The sequence below is a fragment of the Pseudopipra pipra genome, chromosome 3 (genome assembly GCF_036250125.1).
Source record: "Pseudopipra pipra isolate bDixPip1 chromosome 3, bDixPip1.hap1, whole genome shotgun sequence".
Lineage (NCBI taxonomy): Eukaryota > Metazoa > Chordata > Aves > Passeriformes > Pipridae > Pseudopipra > Pseudopipra pipra.
The window spans coordinates 55,011,659-55,036,737 of record NC_087551.1 but is presented as its reverse complement, the minus strand read 5'-3'; the positions used below and the strand labels follow the sequence as shown (position 1 = coordinate 55,036,737).

The window sequence follows — 25,079 nt, the reverse complement described above, 5'->3', positions numbered from 1 at the left end:
TGCTGAAATCTCGTAAATTCAAGGGCCTTTGTCCATGGAAGTTTCATCCTGAGGCTTTCCATAGTTACAGCTGTGAATTAAGGCCATCACTGGGCTCTATGAATTCTGTTTTTTTTTTTCTTGTAGCTTACAGAGATTTTCCTGCTCTTATTCCGATTCTCTGCATTTGCAGAGACTAAAAAGGGGGGGGGGAGGGGGCATGGGGACAATGTGTGTGGAATTGAGGCTAGATGAGTGTTGATGGAGCTTATTGCAATAACAACCAGTGCAGATATGAGAGAAAAACATGGAAGAATTGGAAAAGGAAAACTGAAACTGGCTGACTGAGAGAAGTAGGTCTAGGGATGGAGAGGACAGAAATGAAATTGAGACTTTGACAGCAAGTCCATAGGGATAGACTGGGTTTTGTTCAATTAAAAGAGACATAACTGGATGAGATGAGGAATGCAGGCAATGAAACTGAGAGGCAATGAAAATGAGGCAGAGGTGAGGAGTCAGGAGTGCAGAAAATAAAGGTCTGAGTCAGGGTTGTCTGTGATGGCATGGAACAGAATGCCAGAATTAAGATTTTCTCCTTTGCTGCACAACCTTGGTTCCTCCCCAGAGCAGGTGCATCCTGTGGGGAAGAACAGAATGCATCATGTGATTGAAAACAACAACCGGATGCAAACACAAGGAACTGAATTCAAGCTGCACCAACAGTCTTAATTCCAGCATTGCCTTACAAGACAATGGCTTGGATTTTCTGCTTTAATATTGCTTTCTTCCTTCTTCTAGTCCTATATGCTTTGTATGTTTAGAGTGTCTTCATGAAATTAGAAAATTGGGTGTGTGAAGCAAGTGATGCAATAGTGATGATGGGGTAACCTGTGGAGAATGGGAGGCTTATTGCCATCATTCAATTCTTGTGCCAAAATCTTTTGTTTGATCTTTCTGCCTGACGAGTTAAAGGCAGCTTTGGCAAAGGCAATTGTAAAACAGATAATTCACTCGTTGGATATAGCACTTAAAGTGCCTTACTCTTGGAGGCCAGGATAGCTGGGCTGGATCTTAAAATGTGATTGGACTGGTAGCACGATGAAACTATTTTCTGAGCCAAAGGCAGATGAATAAGTGCTAAAGCAAAGCTCTCTACTTTCTGTGTCATCCTAGGCTTTTGAGGTCTCTTACATGCTTATATAGAAGAGAAATCACTTCTGTGGAGAAACATGACGTGAAAATAATGCTGACTAAGCAGCCATGTCTGAAGGGGTGAAGGAAGTCAAGTTACCCATCAAAAAGGAGGTAAATCTCTTTTGAGGTCCTTTTACATTCAGATTTTGTTTAATTATGGTGTTTCCTGGACTGAAGAAATGCAAGAGCAGGTGAGGGTGACTGAGCCACTCTTTCATTTAACTCGTTCACCTTACCCCTTTTTTGTTAGTTATGTGTAGAGCTCCTCTCTCTTCCTTTTTCTGCGTCGACTGAAATGCCTTACAGGAAGTTCCAAACGGTCTTTCTTATTCAGGAGCTGGAAGATTTAAACTCATCTATATTGAATATTTAAGCCCAGGTAAGCTTTCTTAGTGTGATTGTCCTATCTGCCTTAGGACACCTTGAACCTAAAGAGAGACTTTCCTCATCTCTGGTGAAGTGACCATGCTTATTCACCCTGGATTTTCTGCTGGTTAGAGGGCAGGAATCTTGAGATCCTTATTCTTGTCACACTCAAAGAGAATGAGTCACTTACCAAAGAAGTAGCTGTATTATTGTTTGAGTATATTTTGAGGTTTGTGTTTTCTGTTCTGTGGCTTCTGAGCCTTTCCTCTGCACGTGGATTATCTCTTCACGCTCGTTCTGCCACAAGGGCAAGAGCTTTTGTTTTTTACAAAAGAAAACTGTAATTCCCACTTGACACAGGGCAAAATGTAGAGAGCACAAATAAAAATACATGGAATTCCATCTGAATGCAAGGAGACACTTTTTCACTGTAAGGGTGGTCAAACACAGGAATAGGTTGCCCAGATATGTTGCAGAGCCTGTGGAAATATTAAAAAACTGTCTGGACATGGTCCTGAGCAATCTGTTCTAGCTGGCACTGCTTGAGCAGGGAGCTTGGACAGGACAACCACCTATTCTGGACCACCAGGACCACCTGGCCTCACCTATTCTGTCATTCTGTGATCCAGGAGTTGCAGATTCCAGAAAATGGTAAAGGCCTTTAGTAGCTTGCAGCCAAGCCCTCTCATTCAGCTTGCTTGGAAGCAGAGTGCCACTGTTTAGGGGGCTGAGTGAAGTGGCATTTTCCTCTAGTTGCAGCCTACCAGTATAATCCATCTCACATCACTTCTGTCAGATCAGGCACTCTCCTTACCTTTTCTCTGTGTCCTGTGAACACCTACACTTGGAAAACCTTCCTGAGAAGCTGGTGTGCTGCTTTCTAATCGGCTCCACTTTTGGAACAGCATCACCTCTTTGCAGCTTCCTCTCCACCTCACTGAAAACTGTTGTTACATGGCAGTATAACTAGTTTTCCTGACAGAGGGATTCGTTCCCAAAATGTAGCCTGCGGCCTCTTACAACAACAGCAGTGATACTGCTAGTCATTTACTTTGCTTCCATCAACTTAGCTATGCCATGTCATTCAAGCAGACCTGCAGTGCCTGTAGAATAGTATAAAAGTAGGTACCATATGTGTAGGGCCTAGATGTTTCAAAAACAGACAATGGACAGTTTAGCATTTATGCAGAAAAGTGTTTTATTGTAGTGAAGTTACACAGGACAAAAAAAGTCTCTCTGCTTCCTGATTCAAGACTCTGCTGAGCCATAAAACACATTGCACTTCCAGTCATATTTACAAGATTATAAGGACATCACCTAGTATTTTGGGATTTGTCTTTTTTTTTTTTTTTTTTTTTTTTTAATGAGCTTGAACTATTTAAAGCTGAAATCCAGAATGTTTCCCTACAGGAGTTTTTGGTTTCATTTTTTTTTTGTCCTCCTTCTTTCTTTCTTTCTTTCTTTCTTCCTTTCTTTTCTTAGCCTATCCAGTTTATTTAAACTAAAACTACTTCAGACCACATGAGGGTTACTTGACACATTGTCCTAATGACCTCGTAGGGTTTTGGTACCTCTAACCCCAGGCTTAGTAGACAACACTAATGCTGGTTAGTGCTCAGATCATTCTCATCACCAGCAAGCAGGAAGACAGAATGGCAGCAGGTACAGGAGGTTTATGGAAAAGTACTGAAGTGTCCTTGATGACAGAACAGGTCTTCCCCCTTTAGGATAACTGCCAACCCAATTCTTAATGTAGAAAATCAGCAAAGCATTGCATTACCTGGCACATACATAACAAATGGTACGGAGTCTGTGACCATACAGAACACAAAAAGAAGGTGAGACAGGTTTTGGACCTGCCAACCTTTTAATTGTTCTTTCAGGATACAAATACAATATGGTTTATCATCTACTAACTAGTTTTCCCACACAACAGGTTATGTACAACACACTCGCTTACATTTTTACATAATGATATACAAGTCTTCACCACCACCACCTCTTGTGGTGAAAGAACATAACATGTCAAGCTGACAGACACTTCAGGAAGAAAACGTTCATGCAGACCTAGCTTATTCTTAGTCTCTTGAAAGTAAAATCTTACAAAGGATGAGAAGATATCTATTTTTACAGTATGTACAGTGCAAAGAGGAAGGATAGGCTTTTTACACGTATGATTCCTTAGCATACTGGATCTGGTCTGCCTCAAAAACTGGCTGGCTGCACCTCCGAGCAATGTACTCAAGTTTGTTCTTTTGACAGGATTCAGACATGGCTCTCAATCGGTAGAGTCCTGGGGTCACAGGTAAATTCACACGGGAGTTTACTCCCACAGTGACACTGAAGGTTTCAGTTTCCACATCAGAATCCTTCGTTGCAGAAACTCTGGCACTGGGTAGATCCCTTAGAGCCATATATGCTGTATCCTGTGCACTGTTGCTGCGTGGATGAGGCAGCGGAGCATCCTGGTTTGACACCGCTAATCTCATAGTTTGAACTGTGAGATTGTGGGAGGCAACTTTAGTGGCCAGGCAGTTTTTAACAGCCTCTTCATAAGAGGGTGGTCTTCCAGGATTCCTCTGGTCTACCTCTCTGAACACTTCATCAACTGACCTGAAACGGGGCCTTTGCTGATACTCCACAGGCAATGGTTTGTCATCATTAGGACTGTTCTCCTGGACAATTCTGCAGCAGAACTGATCTTCTTTCTTTGTGAAACTGTCTCTCTGAAAAAAAATGTTTTTTCCAGGCCCCCAACTCTGGGTTTTTATTAGTGTTTTCCTGTGGTTTGCAAAAGAGAATGACATGGAATGTCTTTTGATCTCTCTGATAGGTGTACTGCAGTCTTCGGTGGCCTTGGTGGAAAAGGACTGGGGCCTATTTAAAAAGGTTTTTTTGGGACTAGAGGGTGAAACTACTGGGGAGCTGGTGAAGACTGAGCCATCAGAGCTCTCCAGGGAGCAACTGGAGGATGTTTTGGGTAGAGAGTCAGTTGATAAATGTGAAGGTAAGACTGCAAGCCGTTTCTCCACTGCCTCCAACCCCAGCTGTTTCTGGGGAACTGGAAAATTGTCCTCACTTTTATTTAGCTTCTGTTTCCTTATTGTGGTATCAAGGCAATTCTGGAAGGACAAGTCTGACTCTGAGTACCTCCTATCCATCATGCTGATGTCATTTCTGAAATTAGTCAGTGAAGAGACAGAGATGTGTGTTGGATGTCTTCTGCTCACAGTAGCGTTCCTCCCTTTGTGCTGCTCCATCTCAGAGGTACAGGGGCTGCCTTCAGCTTCGGGATCTGGGCTGTCATAGGCAGAATCATTCTGACGAGCAGCACATAGCTGTTCTGTAGGGAGAAAGCAGGCATTAGTTTTCACTAACAGGCTGAGGATGAAAGAGAACTATACAGAAAAAAATCCTGCAGAAGAGCACTGCAACAGTCTTGAACCCTCTACAAATATCTGTGTTTCCACAGATATATTCACATATCAAATTAAAGAATTCAGCCCAGCAGCCCCAGTCTGTGACATCCCCAGTCCATTCTCATACCTGTGGAGCTGTCTGTGTGCTCTGGTGACTCCTCAGCTGAGGCACAGACAGGGAAAGCAATGTCCTCCTCAAATATTTCTGAGCAGTTGTTTATGAGGAACTCCACCAACACTGTCACCTGCACACAGAAAAAGTTCATTTCAGTCAAAAGGGAGGAACAGCTTTGGCCTCGCTGCCCAGAGGACCCATGGGTGACAGTGCTCACTGTGTGCCTCTTGCCCTCTGCATGCAAAGTATCCAGGAACTGTGCTGGGACTTAGGGGACTGTGGGGCAGCTGCTGCTTTTGCTCAGAGGAGGCAAAATGAGGGGCAGTCTGGCCCATCACATCGCAGGCTGAAGGGCACCGGAGCTGAGGGCCACCCCTGATATCCAGGGGTGCTGTTCTGTTAAACTTTTGCGATCACAGTGGGATCCCTATGGATGGTTCTGAGCTGCCCCAAAGGGAGTGGCTGCTTGGTCAGTTCAACATACCTTGTCATTCATCTCCTTCTGTACTTCCAGTGGGAGCGTGCTGTCCGTCTCTGGGCTCAGCATATTTGGGCCAACACAGATGGCCAGGTTGCTGGAGTCCATCCTGTTGGTCTCAGCATTTTGGCTGATGTGGTGGAGCAGAGAGAGCAAGTGCTTGAGCAAGACGAGGTTTGGTTTAGGCAGTTTGTCAGCCACTCTGCATGAACAGAAACAAAATGTGACATTGATTGATGGAGCAGTGGCTTCTGCTTCTCTATTTGAGCAAATCTCAATTAAACTCAGACAGACAACCTTCCTTTAGAAAGAGTCATGTGTGTGTTTTATTCACTGCTTAGGAGAAGTATCATTCATAAATCCCCAACCACAGCTGAGCATGTGATTAAGTACAAAATTTTTAATTATGAGGTCTTGACTGAAGGGCAGCATTGCAGCAGCCCATGTCCTTGAGTAGACTTTACTGCCAGAAGATGTGAAAGGTCCACGTCAGTGACTGTCCCACAGCACCATGACTGTTAGCTGAGACACTGCAGCCTCTGCCCTCTTCCTAAGCTGGTTGTTTCATAGAGCAATCTCAAGAAAGTTCAGGAAATGCTGCTGCTGGAGCCCTCTAAACCAAACCCCATGGAGCAATAGCAAGCTGATATAAATGATAGGCTTTTAAATGAGACTCTTAATTCCGAAAGACATCGTTGGCCTCTACCAGCCACTCCATCATATTGGTTCTGGTTGCAAAACTTCCTGGTTGAAAAACTTACTCTTTCAATTCTTCAATTTTTTCCTGCTTGCTTGGCTTCTCCAGAGCTTGCATCCACTTCTCATAGAGGTCAGCTGACAGGAGCTTGGAGGGAATATTTCGGAGAAAGTCCTGCAAGGCCAAGAAATTTATATGAAGCTTTGACACTGTCTCTGAGGACAGAGGGAGCATTACTGTCACATGGGCTCTCTGAGAGGCAGGTTGACTTGAGCAGTACAATACACAAGTGCACTTGCACTTGTGTGGTAACAGGAACCAGCTTTCAGCTGCTCTTTGTTCACCCAAAAATCTCACTATTCCTCCCTGGGAGGATGCTGAGGAGGAGGACAAAGTGAGTTTCCTCTGGGCATGCAGGAAATCAGCAGCACAAGTAGGTCTGAAAATCAGGTGGAAAAGGAAAATTCCAAACTTTCCTAAGCCTGAAACATTTAGTCTAGGTTTGTTCTGGCTTTAGTTTGGAGTCCCACCTAGGTCAGCTCTGGGCACTAGAGTGGGCCTGTGCAGATTAGCAATGTCCTCCCACCGATGTAGCTCAGAGTTGCTCACCTTCAAAACCACTGCCAGCAGGTGCACAGATTTGCTTTTCAAATCCACGTTGCTGCCTTTGTTGAGGTCCTCCTTCAGTTCTTTTCGTGCTTTCTCATTGGCAGCTTTTCTGAATATCCCTTCAGAGAAAGGTCCTTTCATATACAATATAGCTAGGAGATCCTTCAGGGAAAAAAATCAAACAGAAATGAGAGAACAGTTACTTGGGTGCAGGAAGGTCCTTTAGCAGGACATTTCTTTAGAAACAGAAGAAAAATTGTCCAGATGTACATTGTGCTCTGATTAGTTCAGTATCTAGTTCCTGCTCCAAGTAGATTACATAGGCAAGAGCCTGATTTTCCCGCAGTCCACCCTCTTTTTGAACTGGTGAATTCCACTAACTTCAGTAGAGTCGTCCTTGCTTCCTTCCATAAGGAAATAAAGGGATGGCTTAAGTCTTAGTTCAAATCCCTTCCCTCACAAGCCAGGCAAATATTGCTTGTAAGAGACCAATGCCTGTTATTGGGAGAGCCAGTTCAGTGGCAGAACTGTTACAAGACCGTTTTTATCCAGAAGACAGTGTTTAGGTATTTGTTGGTGGCAGTCCATAGCTGTACACTTTTTTCAGGGAAATACAGAAATCCTTGGAAGTTTATGCTGCTGAAAGATTTATTTAAATTACTGCTGTAGAATCACAGAAGTTTATACTAAGGAGCAGATCTTCATCTCCTATTCCTGGTCCTGGTTTGTCTCCGAGTTACTTCCAGTGAAATCTGAGTGGGCTCAGCAAAACCCATAGACCTGACCCTTTGTACATCTGGGATGGGTCCTGAGCTTATCAGGAGTGGGTGTGGAACGGAAACACCAAAATCACTCATTTCCTGGGTGCTGCAGCACAAGTACTGGTGATCCTGCCTCCTAATGAAGTCAGAGTTATGATAACTGTATTCCCATACTTCCTTACCTGGACTGGCTGGGGCAGTGTGTCATCTTCTCCACAGATAATTGCCAGAGGCTGGCCAAACAGAGTGATTTTGGCACCCAAGTCTAGCTGCCCTGGGGAATTTCCATTGGTAAAGCTTCGTCTCAAAGTAAATGATTGCGATATCAACTTCTTTCTTTTCTTTGTTCCATCTGCTGCAAGCAAAAGGAAAGCAAAAAATGGATTAAAAAACCCCAAACCCTGACAGAGCACTATATGGTCTTTCATCTGTGTGTAGTGCAGAGATGTATGTTGAAACAACTCAAACTAAATGGGGAGAAGCTTAAAGACCACTAAGTGGTTACTAGGGAAACAACTACCTAAACTGTAAAACTGTGCCCATCCCTCTAAGGCCACCACCTTTCCTGTTTTGGGTTGGGTGTTTTTTTCATTCTTGTCTCTGTTTCTTCTTAGAGAGTGGGAACATACAAGGCACAGAAATAGCATTTATAGAGATTTTTGATATTGCAGTGGCTTCTGTGATAACTTTGAGGCAGATATGCCACTTGGGCAGCTGGCAATGACAACAATTTTCACTACATGGTCTGACTGTGACTCAGCCGTAGGGCAAGAGTGGGAATAGGGGCTCCTGCTTTTTGGCCTCTTTTACAGCCTGAAATAAAAACACATTGCTCCATCTCTGCCAGCTTTGGAGCCAGCTCTAACAACAGTGTCCTTCTAGAGCTAGTCCTTGCCCCCTGCCAGCCTGCCAGTGGAAGGTGATACTTGCTCCAGAGGATGGGAGCATCACAGTAGTGCCTCACTGGCTTCAGGGTCAGAAATCTCTTAGCATGGGTTTTGCATCTGCTTCATTAAGAGGAGGGCATGATAAGAATTTAGAGATGGTAGTTGTATTGCAGTAGGGTGTGCCTTTTTTTCCCTTTTGGAAACAGTGAGAGAAAGATCCTTTTGATGGAAAGTTTTCTAAAAGATTTGCCTTCTGCAAATTTCCAATGATGTGCCTTCTACTCCAAAATGACATTGTCTTATGCAGATGAGAAATTCTCAGGACCTGTCTTTGTGGCTTAGCACAAGTAGGGAGGGGTTAAAAACTATGAGAAAGTCACTTAACGTTATAGTGTCATATAAACTGTTAGCTTCTGATACTTCTGAAAGCTGATCTGATATGATGGTGTGCTCCAAATCTGACCCTGCCCTGCTAATGGTCTCCTCTGGGTTGTTTACAGATTGATGAGGTTTTGCATGGTGAGAAAAAACAAGTGCTGTTGCTGCTGCCAGGAGGGTTTATTTGCTCTGGTGAGCAACAGCTGGTAGCCGTACTCTACTTGCTTCCAGTGCCACACCTCAGTGGGGGTGCTTGAGTGAGAAAGAAACACATGAATTCCCATCGCTACCAGGGAACACACTGAAACAGCTCTAAGGACCAGGGGACAGGGATACAAGACCTCTGGCACTCAGCACTGTCACCTCTGCCACTGAGCATAAGGCAAAGAAGTAATCTGCAAGCAAGTGGCACTCCAGGGCTTAAGCCCTCTCCTGGATGTGGGCTATGGATTACTCTCAGGGAGGGGAAGTGGGCAGTTTTGGGTGGTTTTGCACAAGTGCTGGCTTGCAAGCATTATGTAAGAAGGCAGTTCCTCAGTTTGTTTTTAAAACTCACCAGTTGAGAAGCAAAGTCTGTCTTCAGCATCTGCTGGGACCAACGGGGGACATTGCTTGGCATCAGCCTGCAAAAAGCATGTTAGGGTTAACAGACCTGCCACCAGTAGCAAGGGGCACCGGCGAATTGCTGAAGCTCCTCATAAATCTGCAGGAGGCTCCAGAGAATAACCAGAGCAAGCCCAACACCTGCTGAAGAGGTGCCTCAGTCCAGGATTGACAGTGCTTCACTGCCAAATAGAGGGGACTGAGGTAAACCCTGCAGCAGCCACCCGTCATGCCCGGCAGGTCACAACTCTGTGCTCTTTCAGGCTGCGCGTTTGATCCAGAGAAGCAACAGCTGGACACAGCCTGCTCTTTTGTGTTCTCCCCTGGCACTGGAAATTTCCTCCCAAACTCCTCCAGGGAGCCTTGATGGCTTTGAAGACTGAAAGATTCCTGAGCAAAGCTCCTCGGGAGCCAAGGGAATGCACTGACTGCCCCCAGCGATGCCCAGCTCCTGCTCAGTGCTGCACAGAGCTGCCTTTGAAGAGCTCTGCCGGCTCGTGGATGAGGGTAGGCAGCCGCCAGCTCTTAGAGAGGCCACCCCCACTTTGCTAAGATATCTCACACCAGTACCCAAGAAAGAGCCGGGAAAATGTAGGGGCTGCTTACCTCTGACTGGCACTCAATCAGACTCTCCATGTTCCCAGCATTTAGTGTCTTTGACTAGGCAAGAAAACAAAGACACTGTGAGTAATTGAATGGTATGGTTTAGAAATCAGAGCTTTTCAAAATCACTCTGTTGACAGAGCTGAAACAATTAAGACACTCACAGTATTACAGCTGCTAAACACTTTCATTAGGAGTTTGACTGGGGGAGCTCTGGACACTCTGGTTTCCTTCAATCTTTTTGTTTGCCTGTTTATTGAACAGAGAATGGACAAAGAAAGAGCTTTGTAAAACTGCACCCTTCTTGTCTTTCTCCCCTGAAAGCCAATCTAGCATGTATGATCCTGAACCAGCAAGATCTCCCACACAAGTAAACCATAAAGCCCTTCTCTGGAAGGATGCTCAGCCCTGCTGCCCTAGCTGCCTCTTGATTAAAACAAAATAAAAGCAGCTTTCCATTTTTAATTCATGCAAAAAAGGAGCAAATGGTGACAGCTACATATGGTCCTTAATCTGCAAACACGAGGCTAAGAGATGCGGTCAGCTCTGCCCACGAGCTACACTTAGCAGTGGGCACACCTCTCCCACGTCTGTATTTTTGTACAGCTCTGTACAGCTGCATCTGAAGCCCCTCTGCTGACTTCATCCACAGTGCCACAGATTTTATCTCAGTCAGTACTTACCCAAGGAGTGAGTCCAGCCAGAGCTCCTTTACCTCCCGTGAACTACAGAGGAAAGGAGAAACAACATCACTTCCCACTGCTGCTAATCCTTTGGACGGAGGCAGGCAACTAAACAGTCTATACCACGTGTGCTGCCTTATATATGCAGAAGGGGCAGGTGGAAATTCACAGACAGGAAGAAGCATCATTGGGCAGGACAGAGACGCTACAAAATTTCTGGCTTCCTCTTTCCTTTTAGAGGAGCTACGATTTTTTTCCTTAAAGAAAAAAAAAATGCAGCTCTGGTAGCTGTTATGGAAAAGATGAGACACTCACCAGGTAAAGGTTCCAAATCTCATCACCAGCTAGAGGTGGGATGTGCAGAGGGGGCTGCAGCGTGGGCAGGTTCTCCTTACCGTCAAAGAGCAGTGGGTACAGTCATTCCTTTGACTGCTGCTCAGAGACATTAGATTTGGCAGTTCAAAGCAGCACCACCAAGTCAAGTTACACTAAATTAAAGTCATAGAGGAGTGGAATAGACAAGATTCGGGGAAATGTTTTTGTATATTTTTCTAAAAGCTAATGGCAACAGTTTACTGTCTGCAAGATGTAGAAACAGACTTTGCCAGTGCTAAGTAGTTCTTCACAATCTAAGCACTGGACTTCTATAGAAGAAGTGGCACTATGTAATAATTTAGTAATGTATGACAATATGTAATATAAAGTCTTGCTTAAAATATGTCTTATTAAGAACTATGTGTCCACGTATTAAACTTTAATTCAGCTGAAGAGATAAAAATATCCAGGAAAGATCTCTCTGCTCTCCCTGTAGTTTTTCAGGATCTGTTGCTATCTGCCCCCAGCCTGGGCACATCAGGAATATAGTACTCGCTCTACCAGGCTATTATGAAAATTCATCAATGTTTGATGTTAAATGCATTATATTAGTTCTTTTGATTTATTGACCAAGGCAAATTACAAACCTCTTCTGAGTGCCAGTCTTTTAAACTTGTGAAAAAGAGGAGTTAAAGCTGAGTCAAATGGTAGGGAATTCTTCAGCAGTGGATTTGGGTGTAAAGCCCACTTGTGAAACTGGTTTTTCTGCTGCTTCCCCCATGGATGCTCCATTTCACATGTGCAGAGGGTGGGGCTGTGTCTTAACACAGTTCTTTGCAGATGCACGTAATGGCTACATCCGCTGCTGAATTTACCCTGAAAGCCATTCTTTGCTTAACCACATCAGACCTGGCCTGTGTAGTACTGACCCTGTCTCATGCAAAACACAAAGGTGATCTCAGCTTGACTCTGGCAGAAATCCAAAGTGCAAAATTTACTTTTGGTTACATAGAGATGTGTCCAGAAGGGCAAAAGGAGAGCCACTCTGCTTTTTTTTTTTTTTTTAGGGAGGGGAGTTACTGTAGAAGACCTTTCAAGTCCTCCTGAGGTCTGTCATTTCCATGCTTCTGTATAGACAGTGGTCTGTAGACTGGAAACTTAGTAGAATCTCAATCAATTACTCTGCAGCCCTGTGCATTTACCACTGATCTTTTACTCACTGCTGATTTTTTTGTTAATTATCTGTCCCATGGTATCTGTCATTTCCCTACTAAATTCCACGGGCTGATGCATGTGGTTGCAGAAATACTGTCATCCTGCATCGCTTTCTTCTGAGAATTTCTTATGAGGCTGCTTGGCAGCTGCAGCACTGCTGCTGCTATTCCCAGCGGGATTCCTGGGACAAGGAGCATCTATTTTTCACTACATCTGTTAAATGTATATCCAAACATACCTGTCTGTTAAGTATCTCAGAGGCTTAAGGGACCTATGGACTTCAGTTCTGCCTTGCCCTCAATTCCAGCACTGTACACAGATGTATTTCTGACCTCAGTCTGTTGCATGACTAAGACACAGGGTTTGATCTGGAAAATGTGTGACTTGTGAAGAAAATGTGAGTTTAATGGGTGGTGATTAGGAAGGCCAGAAGCTTAAATTACAGTTAGGCCACAGCTGTACACAGGGCATAATGCTTTGAGTTTCCCAGGAAAAGATACAGTAATGGGTGGTGTGTTGATAGCACATCACCAGACTGTGCATTGGCACACACACTGCTGTTTCTTTATCAAATTAGTTCTAATCCATTAACAATTGTGGGGATATAATGGCCATTGTATGTGGAAGATGTGTGTGTATAGGTCCACCCATATGGAAAACAATTTGATTTTTTTTACCCTTCTGAGAGCATTCTTTTTTTAATAGCTCTTTTATGGTATGTATCACAAACACTTAATTTGTGCCAAAATTATTTTAAAGCAGCTTATTTTATTACAAACAAGCATGCCCCATGTGACTAGCAGGCATCCTAAAAAGCAATGGTTTGGTGAAGTAATTGTATGGCAACACAGAGGGAATCTTGACTGTTTTTCTGAAAAGCAGTAAGCAAGTATATGCTGGCTCCTGCCAAGCACTGCAGAGCTGTGTGCAGGGTCCCAGGGTCAGAAGAGCTGCCCTCACACCTACCAGCCAGAGCAGCTTCACAGCTTCCTTCATCAGTGTGGAAAGGGTAACACAGATGTAGCACCCAAAGCCAATCTCCACACTGCATATTAACAGAAAAGGCCTGTCCTATGGGGCTTTTACAAATGAAATTCTCTTACATAAACAGCTTCTCCAAGATCTTTACCACCCTCTACCAAAGCTCTGCTTTGCTTTGCACTTGAAATCTTTGCTGTGGTCTGATCCTCCCTCAGTTTGGTACAGATCTTACACCATGATGCTTCAGAGCAATATGTTTCTTGTCCCACAGCCACTACCCTGGGCAAGCAGAATAGATGGCAGGTGGCTTGGGCACACCTGGAGCTGTTTGCAGGTTATGTATTACTCCCAATCCATCCCTGTCTAAGTGAATGCACTCTCCTTCAAAGACATGGGATGTTTACACAAAGATCAGGGCATGGCAGAGAGGGTGGACCTTCAAGGGTTTTGTAGGAACTGTGTAGAAGCCTTTGTAGAAGCTCTTTCTCTCCTGTATGTCAGGTTGCTTCCCTCAGTTCGGCTGAAGTGCTTTACATTCACTGGAGGGAAAGCAGGAACAGAGAGGTCCTGCAGAGCAGTCAACCCTGGATAGATTCAAACCTCTCAAGACTAGGTTTGCTCCTCAAGATGTGAAGGATTTTCCTTATAGAATCCAGGACATCAGTTTGATGCCTCTGCTTCCCCCTGGTCCCAGACAGCCCCTTTCTTCTCTGAGACCGTAGTTGATTTTGTGCTCCACTCCCAATCACTTTGCCCAACCAATTTTTGAAGAGAGGCCTTATATAGCACTTGCTGTCAACACAGACCAAATGGTGATTTTCCCCTTTGTGTGAGTTCCAGTCAAGCTAGGCATTTTCTCCTCTTACACTGTGGCTCAGTGAAGAGCAGCATCAGCTGGCATGAGAAAGGAATCAGTAGCTGACAGCAAACAAAGGAACAAAAGAATAAATCTACTGTGACTGGAGAGTGACTGTTTTCTTCCCTCCTCATCAAACCACAAATGGGAAAATCCCAGCCACAGCTCACTTTTATTTATTTCTATTACTCTTGGAAATGTTTGACACAGTAGCTTCTAGAAACGAAGGTTTGTGTGAATGAATCCTGAAACCCAGCTTTGCCATGTTGTACCAGCAAGGAGGCAGCAGGAGTGTAGATGTGAGAAGGGTACAGCAGGATGCGCCTGGAGCAGTGACTCTTTCAAGTCCATATAGAGCAGAAAGCCTTCAGCAGTGCCTCTCTACGTGAAAAAGGGATTGTATTCCAGTTTTGTCTTCATTGCCACAGCTGCAGTCTCCCCAGGGAACAAAAGGAACATTTACCAAAATAAGGAAAGCAATTATGCCCAAGTCAGAGGTTGTTGGGTTGGTTGTTTTTTTCAGAAAGGAAAGCTCTGTACAATCTGTCCATGGACTCCAGGAACAGGCTGGCAAGTGGGTTCCTGGTAACAGGTCACATTTATACATGCCGCCTTCTGAAGGCAGCTCTGATTTCCTACCACTCACTCTCCAGTGTGTTATGGATTGCATAGGCACAGTTCAGGGTTTGATTAAAGAAAAGAGGATGGATGGAGCTTTGATCAGACCAATCCCTACCTCCTACCTGTAACAGTTCAGAATGAGATCCATCAACCCAGCTGGTGCTGAACTCCTGCAGGAGTCAGGTGGAACCTGGGCTCATACTAACCCTGCCTTTGGAAAGTGAAACTCACTGTCAGTTTTTCCCAGCTCTGTTCAGCTGACTTCTATCCTGAGTTAGATATCAAGGTTAGATTGTAGTGTGGGTTAGACTGCACCACCCTTCTACGCACTGTGTTACTATTGCACAGGAAATAGTTAAAAATAAAAAATAGCACCATAAATACAGACAAAGGTGTATTCTGTGTCCTTCCCATGACACTCTTTTGGTTATATTTGCTTTGCAGGATGTTTTGTTTATTCTTTCATGGGTGCTTTCCCCAAGACTAAATTGGCAGCTCTAAAGATTTTTACTCATCTTCAGGTGACTGGTTCCAGTAGGTGTTTTTTTAGCTGTGGAGAACAGGTGCATATGGGACATTTTTCTGAAGGGTCTGTGCTGCTGTTCAGCTCTGTCTGAATGGGAATTACTCTTCCTTGGGCTCCCTGAGGTGGCCAGCATAAAGGGATCAGGGAATTGAAGCTGCCCATCATTTCTGACTGAGCAGATGTAGATCTAAACCTTTGCTTGCTTACAAAATGGTCATAGAGAATATGTATACATCAGTCTGATGCCTGTTCTTCTCAAGATTTCTGGTTGAAGGTACTCAAAAAATATTGGAAAAGTGAGACACTCACTTTTTTTGTTACTCCAGCAGGTTTCTCACTTATTTTGCTTCTTTATGTTGTTCATTCCCAAATCAGAAACTGAGATAGGACTTTTCTGCCAAGTTCATTTGCTCTCAGGGACAGATTATGCTTCTTAATGATACAGAGACGTGTGAGTCTTGATTTTGCTTTTCAGGATTAATACAAATGTTTCCTTTTTGATTCTTTTTTTTTTAACGTAGGCTTGTATTTCTCCTGTTTCTGCACCTTTTGTGTGGCTTTGAATTTCAGCATCAAAATTATCTCAGATCTCAACATGAGAATCAGGGGAAACCAGAGATAACCTGGTTTTCACATTGAATTCTAACTTGAGTGTGATTTTCAAGCAGAAGTCATCTCACTTTCACAAAAAATATGATCTGCAGACTGGCCTAGGAGTCAGTCTGGAATAAGACTGAGAAAACTTGGCCTGAGAGTAATTTTGGGTTTCATTGTGTATGTGCCCCATTGATAATAAAACTAGAAAAGAAAGCCAGCCTCAAGAGATGCAAGACCTTACCACTCCCCCAGCAGAGCAGGAGATGCTCTAGGCAAAGCAAGCGCACATCGCCATGAACACAGCTGTCACCACAGGTGCCTAGGAGGAACAACCAGAAGTAGTTGGATTTTCCCCATTGTTTGTCTCCACTTAGCCTCCTCCAAGCCCCAGTGGTATGATGGAAACATCCCCAAACTCTTCATCATAGTGTTGCCCTTGTGAGTTTACCATTCCTCTGTTGTACCTGCTTCCTAAGTAATAAGTAGAACTGCTAGTAACCAGGTTCTCATCACCACTAAGTTAACCAAGAATAAGAACTTTTATGACCACACGCCTAGATTCCATCCTCCAGGCAAAAGTAGTGTCAGGCAAAGCAAATCTTTCCAGGCACAACTCTGCTGACTACAGTTAAACTCCCCTGAGAACATTTGACCCCATACTTGGGGAGGGTTGCTTGCTGTCATGTGCTGTCCTTGTGCATGCACATCCACACACAGCAAAATAAAATGTTCTCCTGTGAAGCTTTGGCCACCCATCAAAATCAAGATGATAAATTCAAAACAAACATCTCCATATTAGCTGGTGATTGCCATATTGTTGCTACTAGCAACAGCAGCCCTGTTAGTGTTTTATATAAACACTCCACTTCTGTATCGCTGTCCTGTTTTAAAGCATGACTACCTTATGAGGATTTCTGAAAGCAAATGCTTCTTATGGCATGGGCTCTGCCTCCTGCTGCAGGGCATCACGAGGTCCCTGGGCAAACGGGACCGTGGCTGCTGCTGCAGAAGGGACATGCGGAGTACGGAGGGGCACCGTAGGGTAGGGCACCAGCTCCGACCGCCACAGCTGGAGGGCACCAAGGGCTGCCGCGCCTGGAACCAGGGCAGCCAGGTCCTCACTCTCACATTTGCAAAAGCACAGTGACACTTCCAGGCCAGGAATAAGAGAGGAATTCCCACCCTCCAGGGCATGCAGGACCTGGGATCACCTTCTAGTGAGAGTAGGGTCAAGGGAAGAAAAAATGCTTTTCAGGTTGAGTTCTGCTGTTTGACTCATTACTGGAGAGGGCTCAGCCAGAACCGCCAGGCTGTTCTCTTCAGGCTTGCATTCCTGCAAAGTTGGCCATTAATTTATGCTGCTGACATGCAGACCAGGTGCTGTTATGGCTGCCTTTGCTTATTCCTCTTGTGTGTGCCTGCTCTAAATCCTGCATTTGCTTTCAGAGATGCAGTCACTGCACAGAAATGACAGAAAAGAGTATGTAGAGAAGGTACCCTGCATGCCACAGTGCCCATTTCCCTGATCAGTGGTGGCTGAGGCTTGAAAGAAGAATTTGTTCTCCATTTCCACTTCCTTTTAAAGGTTTGTTTGGGCTTTGTTTGGGCTTTACCTTTTCTCCCATCTATCAGATGAGTATGTTTCTTTCAGATTTTTCAATCTGAAAACAGTTGCTGTGTGGGGTATTACAGTCATGAACTGTCTTAGAATGAGCAAAGAAAATTTGCTAGGGGAGGATATATCTTTGACCAGGCTAGCTGATACAGGTGCAAAACCCTTCCTCAGGTCTGAAAAGAAATGCCTGTCCTCACTCTAAAGACAAGTTGAGAAGAAATGCTATGAATTTTACTAGATCCTTTTATCAGTTATATGGTTACTTGTTGAGATAAGATTAGGTGCCCCAGAAGTACCTCAGGAAGTGTCTTTTCAAAGAGAGATGGAATTCTCTTACCTTTGGGCACCATAAGATCTAAAAATTCTAAGCCAAAAGATGTACAGTTCAGCAACTGCTGTAACATTTGTGTAAACCAAAGACCATATTTCTACAGAGTCTTAGTACTGCTTGTGCAACACTGTGAACCAATATTTTCCTCATATAACTTAATTGAATTTAGTATTCAGAGAGTAAAAATGAACACTCATTATCCTCTTAAGTTATGCCAAAACTAAGATGCTAGTACATTTTTAAGGGTGTCCTACTTCCATTTAGTATGTAGCAAGGCAAAGTGGCTATTCCTACTGCATTATACACAGATCCTCAGAGTGAATCTTTCAAACTTAACCCCCTGGAATTATTATAGCTCTAAATCAGTCCTATCCAATGCTATACTCAGCACAAAAATGTTTCCTATTTCAGGCACTGAAATACGGCATATCTCTGTAATTTACTCCCATCCGCGCTATCTTAGGAGAGCCCGACTGTTGGAAGAGAGAGTTTGGGGGGCTTTTGTTACACCCCAGTGGTTGTCCCTTCTCCCTGCAACATTTCTGGTTGCTTCCAGAACGAAGCATTCCCACAGTTTTCTTGGATGAGAGTGTGCTGCAATGTAAACTTGTCATAACTGTGAGACTGACATGAATAAACAATGCAGATAATACTTCTGTTCTGACCTTAAAGGAAAAGTCCTAATGAACGTCACAAGTATGGAAAAAAATCATTGTTTTAACAATTGAACAGGCTTCCTCAGCGCTCAGTAATCAAACGGTAGACAACCTATGACACAGGAATATTAGGGAATTTTCAGACTAACCAAAGACTCTAATTGTATTTTTGTGTTAGGATTTTGTGTGTGAACTCCAGGAGATGCTTCAGTTTGCCCTTCGATTTTCCACACAACATCTGAAATATAGCCTACCTTCTTTCTGCCTCAGTTTCTCATGAATAACATGCTGAAAATAATAGGTTACTGCCAGGCATAACATGCTTTGGTATCTTTTGGTGAAAACTGGAACATACAGGACAACCCCCTAAAGAGTTGCCTCTTCTATCTCCTATGTGCCATGTAGCAAAGAGAAGTCCTTAATTTTAGCCTTAATGACAAACCTTTGACAAATTAACGCATTTTTTAAGTGCATCGCCCATGAGGAAAATATGCTACTTTCCTGGGCATTATTTGTGTACCTCCAAGGTCTTTACAGTTCTACTTACAGTAGAATCAAAATGCAGCACATTTCTGGCCACATCCGATACTCACTTATTTTAAGCATGCAGCTTGTCAGGATAATATATGATAACGTGACAATTAAATAACCATTCAATATGGCAACTGAACTATCCATTTTATCTAGATTCTGTAAAAAAAGTGGTTTTGAGCATGAACTCCTCTCCCTTTTCCTGACCTCTGGGAAGGGATTTGACATGGAGACTCCAGCATGGTCACAGCAGAGGCTATGCTTCAAACAAGCGGGGCTGACAGTGGGAAATGGTGTCACCCAATATCTACATGCTCTTCAAGGGGTTACTTCCTTCACCGTGAGCTTGGGAAGGGCCACACAGCACTGAAGTAATTGCAACTGCTGTGTACCTTCAGGCTCCTAAGGAGGTTCTTGCCTTGTATTTTCAACATAGAATAAGTGCTGGAAGTAAGAGGTAGCTGCCAATTTCATAAACTTTGTATTTAATCTTCCAAAAAACCACTGGGATAGTGACTGGAGGGATGTGTGTATGGAGGTTGACTTCTTGCTCTATAGCCCAACAACAAGCCAGAGAACATTCCTTTCCACCACTGTGACACAATCTGTGTGAACGCTGAGATGTTTGGTGTGTCAAAGTACTTGATTCAGTTCATCACTTTTCACCAAAATGTTTAGACAAATATTTAGTTGAATGCGCTGAAGTGTGAACTGAATACTTTTGGTTCCAAAAGAGAAATCACTGCTTTATCCTTGTAATTTATAGGTTCGCCCCTTTCCTCTACTCTCATCTCAAGCAAGTGAAAATCAATGGAATTTGGATTTATGTATCACTTCAGAGCTTGAAATTCCCCTCTTTCATTTTCAGTACACTGGAGTACCTGATCCAGAGGCAAAGGCCCATTTTATGCCCCAAAGATTACTTGTTTTAACTAATGGCAACAATATCCTTTCTTTAGTCAACCAGCAATTTTTGCTTAGCTTACCTTAGAGAATTTTGGCTGAGGTTTGGCCAGTATTCTGTGTAGATAAGGTGATTTTAATGAAAATAAGGGAAAAAGATGCTCGTATTTTCCAGTTTCATTTCTAAATGCTGAATTATGTTGTACTGATTAAAAAAAAATCCACACGTTTCATCAGTTGACAGTAGTTTGCTTAATTTCTGATACAGAGCTAATTCTAAAAAAGGGAATTACAGTCAGAGACTGTGGTTGTTCTTTCATCTTCCTTCTCTTTTTTCCTTCTTTATTATTATTGCTTAGCAGGTCCTAGTTTTAGTTCCTCAAAATTCAGGTTTTGTTCGTTCTCCTTTTCTCAATGTGCAAGATAACACTAGTTTTGCAGAATTAATTTTCCCGCCAAAAATGCCTTCCCTCACAGTGGTTTGTGTGGCTGTTTCTGTATCCGTGTAGGTATAACTGAATAGGGCCTGATTCCTGCAGCCTGGCTCTCCATGCACCCCAAATTTAAAACACCACCATCCTGTTTAGGTGGTGTTCAAAATTAAACAGTGATAAGTTGCTACAAAAAATGGGAAAAAAATCCCAGGCCTTTGTTTTTGGATTGTGTCTTATGAGAGAACACCTATAAAAGCCTACTGTCATGAAATATTCTGTTACGTTTAATATAAAATGTCTGTCCTCAAAATGGGAATTTCCACTAGAAACCACAGACATGGTGATTTCATAATAATACATATGTATGAGGGATCCACTTTATGTGGTCAAGATATCACCCTCCTCCCTGTTCCTTGGAAGAGAAGAAGGGATGGAAACAGCATATGCCTACTGGTGGGATTTTATCTCCTTTGCCGTGACTTGTGCACCATCTGAGCAGGAGGAGGCTGGAGCTGCTCTTGTCAGCTGTGGGCATCCTTGTGTTGGGGAGTTACCACTGAGGGCTCTGGTGAGGAAGTGTAGCCAAGGACCAGATCGTCAAAGATACTTAGGGACCTGTTGCCTTTTTAATCACCACCCTTATTTAAAACAGGAGGTGGGAACATAACTGCTTTGGCAAATTCTGTCTGAGATCAGTGTCAGGGAGAGGACAGGCAGACTCTTGCAACATGAGGTGTAACTCCTTCCAGTTTTCTCTTCTTCGTGATCGCTTTGCACTGACCATGGCTGAGATAAAACTAACCCGTGCTTGTGCAGCGCTTTTCATTGTGATCCCCTTTATTTTCAATATCAGTGAAAGGAGCTACAGAGAGTCTACGTGATGCATTCTCCAAATCATTTCTATAGAAAACATGGTAAAAGCATAAAATCATGACCCAGACTGCACCTGATAATACAGAGGATGGATTTAATAACAGGGTGCTTGCCTGAAATTCCAGATCTGGGGGCACAGAGAGAAAAGGGGTGGATATCAGCATCTAAGTTTTTATTTGAGTTGTCACAGAAATATTGCACAGGAACATTGCAAGGATGAGATTCAGAGACAGGTTGCTCTAAATAGTACTTGAAGTTTTAGTTGATGACTTGTCTCTAAAAAATGAGTATGATTCAAAGATCTACTCACCAAAATCTTATGAATTAAGAGATTTCATTGTGTCCCTAGTGGAACTCTGCTCTGAATGAACTCTGCCTTGGACTAACTTATAGGGCCACAGTGAGATACTCCTTTAGTGCAATATCCTTTACTGTAAGTGGGTGCTGGATCACTACTATCCTTTGGAATATCTTCACTGTGGTACCATGTGTATAAACCTTCAACAGGACTTTGACCTGCTAATAATCTTGTGCACAGGCAGAAACCGTTCCTTCTCCACAGACTTGGTGCATTAAAAGGGACACACTTGGCTACAGGAAAATGAGGAAGGTACCATTTTCCTTCATGAGCAGTGCTATAATGCAAAGTGTAAAATATGAATCCTTTAAAGGTCTTGCAAGAATTCAGGAGGTGTTTGGATCTTCCCATATAATATGCAACAATAACAAAGGTGTAAAGAAAACCAAGCAATCGTCCTATTGTGTTGGCTGATTATGGATAACACCACTTGCACATGTCATAGCTGATTTGGACTACAGACTCCCCAACTTCCACTGGGCCTCACGCCATTAATGCTGGCTAACCTGATTCCTACTAACCAGCTGTCCTATGGCAGAGTGTGTGTATGCTCACAGTTCTCTCAAAACCTCCAGGGATGGTTACAGTTCAATTTAAGAGCAGCTAGTAACAAATCTTCAATATACCTACTGACTGAGTTCTCTGTAGATGGGGGCTAAATTTATTTTAAGGGGGATTTGATTGTGGTCCCTGTTTTTGCTATGTATGAATCTTAAAATCTTTCATCTGAGCGACCCACAAACCTTCACAGTGTCTTTGCTGTTCAACATAAATACATAGTTTTTATATATGTTACAGAGTGATAAAAATACCTTTGCATTATTTTCTTTAAAGTCCACTCAGCTTTTGGGGAGGTAGAAAGTACCAAACATTGTCAAAGACATTTGCAAGCTTGGATTGCCTTGGGAACACTTTGTTTGCCCATCAACAACCAAGTGCAGGAACACTAAAGGCAAAGTTCCCATCAGTACCAATCCAGCAACAACAGCAGCCACCATGCTGAGAACATCTGACAGCTGTCAAATTGGCTGCAACAGAGCAGGGAGGAGGGAGATGGTTTAGTCAGTTGAACAGCTTCCACCTCTGCTGTGGCACATATTGCTCGTGGGCCCATGAGACAGAGAGGCAGCAGTTGATAGAGATGCTGAATGAAGAGATTCTCCTCAGATGCAAATATGCATCTTTATCTTTGAGACAGCAGCTCTCACCTGGTGCAAGCCACCATGACTTAAAATAACAGTGTTCAAGCCCCTCAGCTGGTGCATAGAGGGAGGGCTTGTGGCAAGAACACCTGGGTGACATCTTCGAGAATACAAACATAACAAATAATTATTAGCAAAGACAAAGAATTATTTAACACCTATGCAGGTATAATATTCTTCTACTTTTCTCTCTCATTTCTCTTTTCAGACTGATGGTAGGGTGGAGTAAGAAATCCACATACTAGTGGATGTTACATATAATGAAATGGAGAAGTTGGGTAGGTGGAAGAGAGTGCTCAATGAGGAGCAAGCAGCTCTCATCATGCCCATGTCACCCAGCTTGTGCAGTGCCCATAGTTGAGGGCAGGAGTAGCACGGAGGTCAGGGACAGACAGGAAAAGTGACAAGCAGAAGGAACCTGTACTCCAGCTCCTCGGCTCCTATCTGTTTTTCCACTTGTTTTGCCTTTGGGATACAGATCCAAAGTCACAGTAGAGATTGTCAAAAGGGAAAACAGACTAGAAGGGGTCTGCCAGGTTTCTGTAGAGCCACCTGAAGTTACTGAGAAAAAGCTACGCATCATGCTTGCTCTGAATGAGAATGAGAGGGAGAAAAATGGTCTCTGGAAGTCGGCTGTCTTTACTAACCCTCACTGTTCTTTTTTTTTTTTCCCCTCTCCAGTTGATGGACCCTTTTATACCAAACAAAAGTGGAATGGGAATCTATGACTTTGGTGTGAATGGCTGTCCAGTCATAGCCACCTCCCTGGACTTGGCTTAAGCTGGGTTGCAACTTTTCTTCCATTCAGGTTTATAAACACAGCTAATTTTCCTTGTCAGAGGCTTGGGAGCCCCAGCTTTCAAACTCAGGCTCACAAACAAGGAAATCTGAAATTAAAGGATGCATATGCCTGCACAACAAGAAATAATTTTAAAAAGGGAGGGAGGTTTCCCTCTAATAAATATGTGGGATATTACATTAAAGAATTGAAGAAAGAAAGGAGAATTGAAGAAAGATCTCGATTGCCAGGTCAAACTGGGAAGTAACTGGGAAGTGTCCACTTCATGGTTGTATGGGCAAACCTATTTTAGCTGCCTTGACTCTGTGTGCTCCCCTAATGTCTCTCATATGGCTACATAGAATTTTTTTTTTTAAAAATCCCTTTCTTATTCTGGATTTGAAATAAATGCATAAGGAGTGGGCTTAAGATAAATATAAATAATATTCTTATCTTTCTTATTTAAAAATTTTAATACATCTCATTGCAACCCATGTGGTGTTTTCTAGCCCATTTTTATTTCTGCAATGAGATATGCAGCTACCTCATAGTAGCTGTGATTATGTTTCCCCTCCACACTGTTCAGTTTCTCTTGTCTTTGTCCCATCCAGCCTGAAGTTTGGTTTTTTTTTTTTTTTCCTGGAAATGGATTCCTCACTATACTATTAATTCTCTCATCATTTCCTGGAATAAGTTTTGCAAGAGGGGCAGAAGGGAAGTTACTTCTGCAGATTATGAAGATGTTTTTCTTAGAGGCTCAAGATATCCAAAACCGGACATCACAGAGAATGATGTTGCAATTAAAATTCACTCACTGAATTTAACTTTCGTTTTGCTAGTTTGCAACGAAAGACAGCCAAGTGGCCCAGTGTTGCTAGGTCTGTGACTGACATTGTTTGTCTAGCCTGATTTTCACACTGCTGTTTATTTAAGTGCAACTCTCTTCCCTTCCGGTTTCTTTGGAAATACCTTGGGAAATTAGAGTTTTGTGCAAACTGAACAGAATTTTCTTCTGAAAACTTGTAAGACTCAGAAACATTTCATGGGATGAGTAAAGTGTTCCTCATCCAGCTCATCATCCTGTGTCTGAAAAGATCATGAATTCCTCATGTAAGAGAGATCAAGGAGGCCAGGGAGGCTTGGATATCAGTCAGCAAAGCCTAAATCCCACCTTTCGTTTGACTCTGAGCATAGAGCGTAAGTTTCTCCTGAAGCAGAGTTGGTCCTTCGTGTGCCTGTGCCAGCCCTGTGCTATCCCGGAATGAAGGAGCTCTGCTCCTATGTGTGATATCCACATGGCTGGCCTTTCCCTTCTGTTTTCCCATTCTTACTTCTGCGTGTGTCAACAAGGGGCTCCTGCAAAGGCTACATAATAGCAGGTGCCAGTGAGAGGATGTTCCAGCCCACTGTGCATTCAGAAAGCAATTGCTGGTGACATTTCTTCACGCCAACCTCCTCCTCAGAGAGGAACTTGCTGGTTCTGAAGTGTTACACTTCTTGTTTGGATGTGGGAGG

General features: G+C 43.3%; 1 protein-coding gene across 3 annotated transcripts in view; it reads right to left on the bottom strand.

Moving 5' to 3' along the window:
* Nucleotides 1–2,719: 2,719 nt before the first annotated feature.
* LOC135411556 (T-cell activation Rho GTPase-activating protein-like) overlaps nucleotides 2,720–25,079 on the bottom strand; it is a 49,600-nt gene continuing 27,240 nt past the window's right edge. Inside the window, exons 3-12 of one of the 3 annotated variants that reach the window (XM_064649268.1) lie at nucleotides 10,773–10,814; nucleotides 10,254–10,338; nucleotides 10,093–10,146; nucleotides 9,440–9,506; nucleotides 7,801–7,970; nucleotides 6,858–7,019; nucleotides 6,313–6,422; nucleotides 5,558–5,753; nucleotides 5,086–5,203; nucleotides 2,720–4,882 (exon numbers count right to left, since the gene is read on the bottom strand). In XM_064649268.1, the coding sequence (XP_064505338.1) occupies nucleotides 3,705–4,882; nucleotides 5,086–5,203; nucleotides 5,558–5,753; nucleotides 6,313–6,422; nucleotides 6,858–7,019; nucleotides 7,801–7,970; nucleotides 9,440–9,506; nucleotides 10,093–10,146; nucleotides 10,254–10,338; nucleotides 10,773–10,814 (2,182 nt within the window). In that variant the 3' untranslated portion in view covers nucleotides 2,720–3,704. Of the gene's footprint in view, nucleotides 4,883–5,085; nucleotides 5,204–5,557; nucleotides 5,754–6,312; nucleotides 6,423–6,857; nucleotides 7,020–7,800; nucleotides 7,974–9,439; nucleotides 9,507–10,092; nucleotides 10,147–10,253; nucleotides 10,339–10,772; nucleotides 10,815–25,079 lie in introns of all 3 variants that reach the window. The other 2 variants (XM_064649267.1, XM_064649269.1) reach the window with 2 other exon arrangements.